This window comes from Hylaeus volcanicus, chromosome 7, assembly GCF_026283585.1.
Source record: "Hylaeus volcanicus isolate JK05 chromosome 7, UHH_iyHylVolc1.0_haploid, whole genome shotgun sequence".
Lineage (NCBI taxonomy): Eukaryota > Metazoa > Arthropoda > Insecta > Hymenoptera > Colletidae > Hylaeus > Hylaeus volcanicus.
The window spans coordinates 300,677-311,029 of NC_071982.1; the positions used below are offsets into that span (position 1 = coordinate 300,677).

At 37.2% G+C, this 10,353-nt stretch overlaps 3 protein-coding genes across 4 annotated transcripts in view; 1 reads left to right on the plus strand and 2 right to left on the minus strand.

Annotated features, from left to right (window-relative positions):
- LOC128879195 (probable enoyl-CoA hydratase, mitochondrial) overlaps nt 1-546 on the minus strand; it is a 3,757-nt gene extending 3,211 nt beyond the window's left edge. Inside the window, exon 1 of the mRNA XM_054128117.1 lies at nt 291-546. Coding sequence (XP_053984092.1) covers nt 291-378 — 88 coding nt within the window. The 5' untranslated portion in view covers nt 379-546. The remainder of the gene's footprint in view (nt 1-290) is intronic.
- A 2,036-nt stretch (nt 547-2,582) lies between these two features.
- On the plus strand, nt 2,583-4,862 carry LOC128879194 (uncharacterized oxidoreductase YrbE-like). Its single transcript, XM_054128115.1, has 4 exons — nt 2,583-2,750; nt 3,099-3,341; nt 3,611-3,992; nt 4,189-4,862. Exons 1-4 carry the CDS (start codon nt 2,668-2,670, stop codon nt 4,636-4,638), a joined length of 1,158 nt encoding a protein of 385 aa, XP_053984090.1. The 5' UTR covers nt 2,583-2,667; the 3' UTR covers nt 4,639-4,862.
- A 647-nt stretch (nt 4,863-5,509) lies between these two features.
- LOC128879193 (protein DDI1 homolog 2) lies at nt 5,510-9,999 on the minus strand. Of its 2 annotated transcripts, none has more exons than XM_054128113.1 (6): nt 9,161-9,999; nt 8,044-8,259; nt 7,705-7,959; nt 7,033-7,338; nt 6,824-6,958; nt 5,510-6,547 (listed from the first exon to the last, which is right to left on the minus strand). In XM_054128113.1, the coding sequence occupies exons 1-6, from the start codon at nt 9,411-9,413 to the stop codon at nt 6,324-6,326; spliced, it is 1,389 nt and encodes a 462-aa protein (XP_053984088.1). In that variant the 5' UTR covers nt 9,414-9,999; the 3' UTR covers nt 5,510-6,323. The 2 variants fall into 2 exon arrangements, with proteins under 2 accessions (XP_053984088.1, XP_053984089.1); XM_054128114.1 differs by having other exon boundaries at nt 9,108-9,234.
- Between the last annotated feature and the right edge of the window lie 354 nt (nt 10,000-10,353).

The window sequence follows — 10,353 nt, forward strand, 5'->3', positions numbered from 1 at the left end:
TGAAGTTTGGAGAGGGGCGATTTGCAACTTTGTTTACTTTGCAACATTGTTGAGGTTTGGAGAGGAGCGATTTGCACTTTGTTGATTTTGCAACATTGTCGAAGTTTTTAGAGGAGCGATTTGCAATTTTGTTGACTTTGCCAAAATGTAAAATCGGGCCAGAATTTGATACGTACCAAAAATGGGCCCCTTGAATTAGGCCTGCTCGTAGGCGCAAACGTGCCACCTCTTCGCATATTATGTTCTCCTGATACCAAAATGTAAAATTTGTCGAGAATTTCGATACGTACCAGATATTCCTCGTGCCACCTCTTCGAATTTCTTTGTAGTTCTGATACCAAAATGTAAAATTTGGACTGGTACATTTAGGAATGGCATCCTAACTGTAACCACATGAAACCACCTTAATGTAACCCGCCAATTGGTTTATAGGTCTGGTTGTTACCACGTAGGTGCGGAGTGTGCCCTTTTTATATGGCAATCATAGCTAGGCAATTGGTAGGCCCTGTTGCTGCATCGTAGGCGCCGACGTGCCCCTTTTATGCGGCAACCTATACTAGCCGTTTGCTGGGTCGGTTGCTGTCTTATACGCGCAGGAGTGCCCCTTCTATGCGGCAACTTATATTAGCCTGTTTAAAACTACATACATACATACATACAACTAACAGTATCGTTTCGGAGAATACACACGCTAAAGAAAGAGAAAACATTACACATGTTCTGTGCTCTTTCCACTAATCTGCTTGGCTTCTCGCTTTCACGGACCTCTCACTTCTTTTCGGATCTCTCACTCGGTAGGCGTCTTCAAAAAAAAAAAAAGGTGGGGTTAGCGAGTTACTCATCGCGTGACAATACTGTACATGCTCTAATAAAGCAAATAATGTTGCTTCGTTTTAAAATGCATACTAAATGTTACACTTTGTTCTTGATAATAATTATTTTTGCGGTTTTATAAATATTGTAAGATACGCATAATCGAATCTGTTAGTCTCGATAAGGAGAGGCGCATATGCCAAACCCGGGATGAACGGAAAATTAAAAAAAAAGCCGTCCGACAGGGAACGTATTAATCGCATTTCCATTGATTACATCGTAACAATAGAAACAACATATCGTATCGTCGATTCGAGAGAAGTGAAATCAAGCGTATCGCTGGTGGATGCCGATCCCGGCAGGGACAAGTCAAAGAAGACAGCCTATGTGGATAGTAATACCGACCACAATGCCGTGCCGAACTCAATTCTCAGGATCGATAATGAATTCGTAAATTATGATGCGTAAACTATCATTGACATTATATATAAATAATTTTATATCTAGACCTTGTCTCTTATTCAGATTGTCTTTTATGTAACATCACTGAATTGTGCACAATCCTATTACCGTTATAACGTCAACTTGATTAATAATAAGAGATAAGCTTGTTTATTTATATAAACACTACCATTTAAACAACTGAGTGCAAGTTGCAAAACGAACTTTTGAGCAATCTAATATAAAGATGAACCAAAAATTACTTTATATGCAAGTGTTATAAATCATTTTGTAGCCTTTGAAAAGCTCTTCCCTATTTAATTATTAGCTATATTAATTCATTGATCGTTTAATTTTTTTCGTTTTAGTAAAATCATGGAAAATTTTGAAATTCGAGTACTTTTATGTCGCTACTGGAAGCAAGAGTTCCATACTGCGATTCCGAATCCGCCTACGATTTTTAGCAATAATATTAATCGATGAAAGATTTCGCGATACCCGATACGATTGGTACAGTTCCACTCTCCACGTAATATACATATTTTCTATGATACCGATGCGCTAAATGATGTTGATTACATTTTATCTCATGTTTTTAGCGATAGGTGATACGATACACCGATAACCTTGTAAAATCAGAACATATTGTAAACGCTGACCAAACGATATCGCTCTATGATTATATAAAACTCTGAATACTGAGATAATAGAACCTGGACTGCTTGGAAGAATACCGCTCGCGTAACTTGATTAAAATAAATGTCTCAATTTACATAACATTATTGGTACATTTTACTCAATTCACGTACCATTGTCTAGTCTGCACAAAGGAATAATTAATTTGTTTTATCAGAATTTGTTCGAATTACGAAACGGCCGCGCTCCACCGGGATACTCTGTTAATATCTCCTTAAATCACCAAATCACCCTCCGAACCACCCCTTTCAAGGACCTCCAGCATTTTTGGGACACCCTGCATTGTATAATCGATATATCGTTTCATTTCTAACACTTTACTTCTCCAGAATCTTATAATCGGTTCAGACTTTAAACATTAGAATCTCCACACATTTTAAGCGATACACACGCAAGTTTTCTCACAAGTAACTCGCTAACGAAAATGTCTGTAATCTGTATTGTAGTGGAACTTTTTCCAAGCCCTTCTGTCAGAGTTGATAAAGAGTCATAAACAAGTTAAGCAACTCCGAATGACTGAAACATTTTGGATATAAAAATCTGGCGCTGTTCAATCTCGTGTAATTTACGTCACATTCGATCCCCCACTATGCCAGCTAATTTGTTTATATACAACAATTTACTAGCACGCCGCCGTTTGTTCATTTTCAGCGCAAACAGTACGATATCGCGCAAGTTAAAATCACTCGTGAATAGATTGCACATAGAGTTAAAATCATGGCAACGGTGAAATTCAAGGATGTCTCGCCGTACGCGAAACAACAACCCTCACCGGCCGTGCAAGACTATGTCTATCAGGAGTAAGTAATTGGAGAATCGTTCCATACGAAGTATTAACTACACTTTGAGAATTTCTCTCTGGCCCGCTACTCGGCCACTGTGATTGATCGCTGGTTTTTCGTTAATAATTCAAAAGCGAAGCAAAATTGTCTCAGCTACCCCCCACTTCCGGTTCTTACACGAATTCTAGGATACCGTGTATAATCCGAAATGTTACTCTAAAACATGTTCGACTTCGTGAACCTTTAACGATTCTTATCCTTTGCCTATAATGAACACAAATTTCGATTCAATTCTTGGATGATGCTTCGGTTGGTTGAATTTTTCTCTTCTTCGGTCACTGGAAAGTTATTTTAACTTAATTACAGATACTTGAAAAATCTCGCGACAAAAAGAGACTCACTCCAGCCAGTAGTGAAACTCGCCCTGTTTGGCGCAGGACGTGCTGGAACGATTCATTTATCAAATATTATGACCAATCCTAACGTAAAATTGTTGTATATCGTTGACGATCTCGAATCGAAATGGAGCAACCTGAGGGACTACTGGCATCTAGATAATGTTACTTTCTTGAACAGTAAACAATGGGACAAGGTATTCAACGATCCCAAGTAAGAAGCACCTGTTTTTCTATCAAGATTATCAGAAAGTTTCAAAGCACCGGTCATTTTCTTCCAATATTTTTTTGTATTATTGCATACTGTGTGCATTTTGTAGTTTCTTGCATGTTCGAATTCATCATTTCCTATAATATAATCGCATAAAAATCCGCACTTTAGCACGATAGCAATTACACAATTATTGAATTTGTACTTTACTCGAGGTGAAATATATTAAAGGTTCTAAATATTTAATTAACGATTTATTCGTAATTATTTAGCGTAGATGCTGTTGTCGTCGCATCGCCCACATTTACTCACGAAACGATCGTAAGGAAAGCTCTGGAAGCGAAGAAATCGGTCTTCTGCGAGAAACCAGTGGCTGAAGATCGCTCGAATGTTCTAAAATGTTACGAGACTGCAAAGAAGGTCGGCAAACCGTTGTTCTGCGCCTTCAACAGGCGTTTCGATCCTAGCTTTTCATTGACCAAGGAAAGGGTCAGAAACGGCGAACTTGGTCACGTTCACGTGATTAAGACTATCTCTAGGGACTCTCCTCTTCCTAGCGTAGAATACTTGAAAACATCTTGTGGAATATTCCATGATTGTATGGTTCATGACTTCGACATGATAATTTCAATTCTTGGAGAACTTCCAATCAAGGTAAAATAATATTTTGTAACATCGTCATTGGCAAACTTCCAGAACAAACAATAATTGAAAATTTCATCCTCAACTTTGATATATTTCTTTCATGTATCACATATATTCTACTAGTCTACTTGAAATTTTAAATAATTCATTATTATCCTGTCAGTGTAAATGAAACCAATCGTATTTTCAAAATATTTGATCGCAGGTTGCTGCCCAAGCCCACGCACACGTTCCAGAAATCAAAGCCATGGGTGACTACGATACAGTAGTAGTAACTCTTTACTTTCCTTCTGGTACCTTGGGGATGGTCGATGTGTCACGAACCAGTTGTTACGGGTACGATCAGCGTCTCGAGGTGTACGGTCAGAAGGGCATGATAACTGTGGACAACGAACGTCCTAATCCTGGCCTTACCACCCAGTACGGTCTTCAAGGAGCTACCCAGAATCCTATCTGGTATTCGTTTCCTAGCAGATACATGCATGGTTATCGCAACGAGCTAAATCACTTTATCGACGTTGTTAATGGAAAGGCTCAGATGAACGTTCTGCCTAAAGAAACCCTGGCGGTTAGCAAGGTTGCTACCGCGTGCGCCGAGTCTGCTCGCACCGGTAAAATGGTCGAAATTAAGTGGTCGGACGAGGAACTCTTATAAATAATGTGATTCAATTACCAATTTCTACACACAGCAATTCTTCTTGCTTAATTGTTATCTCCTTAAAAGTAACGGTGTCATCCTCGACATTATTATCGTTTGTTCAGCATCCAAGTAAGAGCGATAAGGTGCACCCAAGGATCGAATTTCATCTACCAAATGAAAATTAAAATTGTTATATTTGTTACTAATAAAAATTAAAATTGTTATGTTTGTTGCTATGAGCTTGGTTTTTGTACATTATTAAATTGATACTGCCGAAAAAGTGTTTATAAACGACATTGATAATGCTTTTAGAAGCTAAGTATACTTTGTGAAACAAACACAACAATCTCATTTAAACGAAAGGTACCAACAATTTCAAGTCAATCCAAGAAGATGTTAGGTGAAAATTTTCCTCGAGAAATTATCATTAACGGAACCTCCACCAAAATCGGTTGTATAGTTTTTCAGTTTTTCAAGTTCAAACAAACAATGCTATACATTATATACAATTTTTTTTTTTATTATAAATTAGTCCCTTGAAAATGATGTATGGAGATTTACAACTTAACCCTTCCGATCTTAGTGGGACATGCATCTCCCACTGAATATTTCTGATTGCCTTTGGCCAAATTACAAGTGAGACTAATAGGAACATATGCAAGAAAAATTTAAATCATTCGCGCTAGGGCAAATCTTCTCTTCTTATTCAACTACAGCCTTCGACTGAGCAAAATAAAAGGTACAAAACACAAATATACCACTTAGCCAAAAGTTAATTCGTGCTGAAACAACTCTGCTGTTAACAGAGTGTAAGAAGGCTTACTTCCTAACATAATAGAACGTGACTATTCAGAAAAATACGTACAAGTATAGAAACACGGGTGAATTACGTTGTTACACTTTCTTTCTTTTTTAATCGGTATAATAAAGAAAATACAGAAAAATACCATACCCTAAGCAGATAATAACAGTACAAAATTCATGTTGTTTGCTATGTAGACTCAATGAATAGTCACCAAAAATAATAAAGGTTTCCAATCGAGAGTTTTGCTTGTATTTTAGACTGTTTGATCCGTCAGGACCATCCCGCGTTACAATGTTTATTTATTTGATAAATTACGGAGGAACTAACTTTCAGAGGCAAGCTGATTTGTTAGAAAGCCTGGAACATTCGTAATGTGAAACTATGCTTTTGGCTCTCCATTTTCTGCATGGATTTGAACTAGTAAAAAAATAGTAAGAGCGCTAACGAACGCGACCGAACTTCTTTTCTATCTCCACAAAAAGAACGAACTGATCGTCTAATTAAACCTTATAATTCTCCTTAACCTAACCCTAAACTTATGCGTATTGCGGTAATTGTAGTTGAATTCCACACCACACTGACTCGCCCCTATTGAAATTCAACAGACTTAATTCACCTTATAAATTCTGGATACATAACAAAAAAAATAGGATATGCACAGGATACATAGCTTCACCCTGAAAATGGAACCTAATCATCCAGTTCTGCTCGGCGGAATTAAACCTATACCGTCGAATGATAAACGTGTCTCTGTCTGAGCGTTATTGGTCACTTGGTGCATCAACATGAGTAATCATTGTATGAAAAATCGCTACAAGTAAACAAGTACAAATTCTCTTATCCTCTACATTTGTTATCTGGATTTTTAAAAGTTTCATTTCCCCTCTTCGTTGCCTTAAAATTTTAATGATTTCGCGAATAACGCAGCGGTAGCTTGCGCCTTATCTCCGTTTAATCTGCGCAATTCCCCGATAACTTGCGCCCTGGTAAAACCCAAGGCCACGATCTCCTCGACTGTTTCCTCCGTGAAAGGATCTTGAGAGTGCACTGTTGTGTCTAGAGCGGTTGATATGCTTGACGAACTCGAAATCCCGCTTGAATTATTACTTCCTTGACCATCTACAAAGCATACGGAAAAGACACTCCTTCTGCTTTTTAACAGACGATAAATAAATACACAAATACGCAAGGGAAAGTGATCAACTCTCGGTTTATTAGAAACATCAATCCGGATGAATTAAAGGATCTGGTTTCTTGTTATTTGGATTTTCCTGGATGAGAGAAAAATGTGTTCAATATCGGTAGGAATTTGCTTACTCCTGTTTCATTGGCAATAAGTATTTTTAGAGAATCATTGTGGAAAAAGGAAGGGGGTTGAGACAGATTCATACATACCTTTTTGTTGACGTTGTTTCGTCGCATCTCTAGAACTATCCTCCAGAGCTCTTTGAAGTTCCCTATCGTCGAAAACCTCATCGTCAAAAGCCGGATCATTGTTGCCACTCAACCTTGCACACTCAGGCAAATCGCCTAAGAAAAGATATTCTTCTATAGTATAACTAAAAGAGATATTTCACAGCAGCTGGTGTTTTTGAAAAATTCACCTTCCGCAAGAAATGGTGTTTCAGTGCCAGTAGTGCCAATTTTTAGGACATTTTTCTTCAAGTCTATGCAACACTGGTGCCTCTTCAACATGTCCAAACCAAATAACATGTCCAATTGTTGATTTTCAAGGACACTGAACGATGTCGTTAAGTGATCGTTACCAATCTGAATTTGTACCATGTGTATACGTCCAATAATGGGTTCAGTTCCGACACCTTTAGCCACTCCAGCCCACCTTGAGTCTACTAATCGCATTATGTGGCACCTTTCCGCACAGGCAGCAGACATTATAGTTGACTGTGCACCTAATTTTTTATATTATTCTTTTACCGAACGTCATAGAGAAGTATTTTTTGGATGGGAGTATCAAGCTATTTAAAAATACAAAAATATGACTCGTGCGAGAGTGCAGATTCCAATGTCTAAAATTAAACTGTACCCTCCATGAACAACCATACTGTAAAGAATGACTTTCAAAATGTACGAATTTAAAAATAGACACCCACTAACCGAATGCAGTGAAAGATATTTGAAAACAATCTTGTCTCCGATCTAAGGGTGGTATCAAATATTTGTCACACGAATTTATACGTTTCATTACTTTTTATTAGTTAAATTTAAATGTAGATAAAGACATTATTAATCAAATTTAAATGTAAATGGATACACACCTGAATCAATAAATGCTATAACTGGAAATCCATTGACTTTACAATTAATATATAACATAACAACTGTTCCAAATATTTCCGGATTATACTCCATTGCAGCTTCCATATTGGCTTCAATGTTTTTTTGCCTAATTTCCTCTGCAATTAGCCTTTGTGCTTCCGTATCAAACGGATCTGCATTCATCATTCTTAATCTTTGAGCCTGACGTTCATCTCGAGCTTTTATTTGCTCTCTGAGTACAGTAGAAAATCTATCTATAAGTCACAAAATTATTTAATTAAAACAAATTTTCAGAATGCTAAGATAGCGATCTAAAAATATATATTTCCAAGATTCACCAAAATTTCCAGATAGTAAAGCATCGGCTAGTCTAGAATTATTCTGTTTGAGCAGTGCTAGCTGATCTGGGTTAGCTAAGAACATATCTCTTATCATCGCTGGATCATCCTCGCTTCTAGGATTTTGTACTCTTGCAGCATTATTCGAAGTGGTAGGCTGTCGATTAGTGGACACTTCTGGTACTCTGATGGAACTGCAGTCCAACATGGGAACAGCTAAAGTAACGTATCTTGGAATTTAATACATTCTCTTCTTTACTACATAGAATGCGCTCTTAAACAACTCACAAGACAATCCCATTGGAATAAATTATCGTTAAATCAACTGCTGTGCAAAGCTTCAATCATTCTGTTTGCACTAACAAAACCATGCAGAGCAACTGTAAGGTCTTACAAATATTCAAAAGTTCATCTAAAACATAATGTATTCTTCAACTTCAACTATCATTTATAAAGATTATATATAGATGGTCACAACTAGAGATAAGAATTATTTTTATTTAGGCAACATTGAATGGGTTCAAGAAAGCAAATAAATTATCACTCATCAGTTGCACTCGTTATAGTCAGAGTTAATAAAAAATTTGAAAGTCACTGCAATACATGAGAGCAAATGCATGTAACAAGACTACAAAAGTAAAATTCAAACTTTATATAATTCATAGCATAAGAAATAAGTTTTGACAACCAAAATCTTTTGCTTTATATACAATCAAGACATGATTTTGATGGCAGAATAAAAATAGACATACATAGGGAAGCATGTTTAGTCGAGTAGACAGATCCAAGTTTGTACACACTGGAATCGTGTGTGTGTGTGTGGGTGTGTGTGTGTGTGTGTGTTTTCAAATAAGATCTACTTGAGCAATGTGAGAAATACAGATACAATTTACAATTGAATAGTTACATTTTTGTCTGTATATTGTTAAATATATTCTTATGAAATTCAATCGTATCCTGTTGTTCATTTTTTAATCATTATTGGAAATTGTTATCTAGATAAGAATTTTGCCTATCTCTGATACAGAGTGATTGAAAACGTAAATCGAAGCCGAAAAGCTAACCTCACGACCCGCCTCGATCGCTGCATTAAATAATGATGCGGATTGAAGCTGACCTCTGTCAAAGGGGTGAAGGTTGCCACTCTGGTGCATATGCTGCAAGATCACCGCGTCACCGTCCCGGATCCCGTGATCTCGTAACGATTTTTTGTCGTCCATCAGGGGAAGACCATTGAACGCAATTACGATCTCGTGAGCCGGGACGCCGCTCTCGATCTCGCAGAAAGCCTTGAAGTTTTCCAACTCCAACTCCTCGCTGACATCTAGGACGAAGATGTCGTCGCTGAGCGTAGTCACCGTCACTTTCATCGTTGTCAAACGTCCTGGCTAAGGCAGGTTAAGGCCGCGCGGTGCAGGTGATAGGGAAACACTAAAAGGGGGATTGGACTTTGATAATGTTGGGATGCCAGCGCGACGAATTTTCACACGAGAATTTTTCGCCGCTCCTCTCCTCTCACAGATGGGATCACTGGACGAACAGCGGCTCCGAGATGTAAATAACAACCCAGCTCAGCAAAAATACAGTCCGGTCTGGCCGGCTTCGAAACTTTAAGGCCACCTAGATACGATTCGAGACATCGAAACGGAGGACATCGCGTTGGCGCGCTTTTTTAATTTCATTACGCGCGGTAAATTCAAACTTCTAGCTAGCAGTTTTGCATGACTTTTCCGTAAGAGTCGCGCAATACAGGTTCTTCCATTAAAATAGTCCATTCTAAATTATTTAAAAAAAAAACAACATCTTCATTCCAATTTAAAGTACCAACTCTACGATTAAATGTAGAAAATAATATCTGGCAAATGATCACCTTGGGACTTCTGAGAAATAGTCATCCTTTTCAGAAATTTTTAAATAATATTTATAATTGCTTTTGGATCATTGACATAAATTTATTAGCGCCTAATCGACTGCAGTGTACTGTTGCATACTGTTGCCTACTATACATGCAATCATAGTTTCTCTAAATTAAAAATATTATCAATTTTGTATACAAAACGGTTCAAATATGTTGTAACACATTAAAAATTAGTTATTAGTTTGAAATATTTATAAATGGTTAAATTAATATAACACAAATTGTACGTTTTTATATTGTATACAATATCCACTATTGTAAAATGAAATGTAATTGAATCTCTTCTTTGAAATATTTTTGAAGAAGGCAAAAAACTTTAAGATTTTAAAAAACTGATTTTGTATTATTTTCCTACATTTTCTCAGAAATTTCAGTTCAGCAGATATGCCTAC

What these genes read in the sequence shown, in the direction of transcription:
- LOC128879193 (XM_054128113.1), bottom strand. Translation starts at nt 9,413, where the DNA reads ATGAAAGTGACGGTGACTACGCTCAGCGACGACATCTTCGTCCTAGAT. An exon ending in CCTTCACCCCTTTGACAGAG is followed by an intron (nt 8,260 to 9,160) that starts GTCAGCTTCAAT and finishes ACGTTACTTTAG; the next exon opens with CTGTTCCCATGTTGGACTGC. An exon ending in GAAACAACGTCAACAAAAAG is followed by an intron (nt 6,548 to 6,823) that starts GTATGTATGAAT and finishes TATGCTTTGTAG; the next exon opens with ATGGTCAAGGAAGTAATAAT.
- LOC128879194 (XM_054128115.1), top strand. Translation starts at nt 2,668, where the DNA reads ATGGCAACGGTGAAATTCAAGGATGTCTCGCCGTACGCGAAACAACAA. An exon ending in CAAGACTATGTCTATCAGGA is followed by an intron (nt 2,751 to 3,098) that starts GTAAGTAATTGG and finishes ACTTAATTACAG; the next exon opens with ATACTTGAAAAATCTCGCGA. An exon ending in TTGGAGAACTTCCAATCAAG is followed by an intron (nt 3,993 to 4,188) that starts GTAAAATAATAT and finishes ATTTGATCGCAG; the next exon opens with GTTGCTGCCCAAGCCCACGC.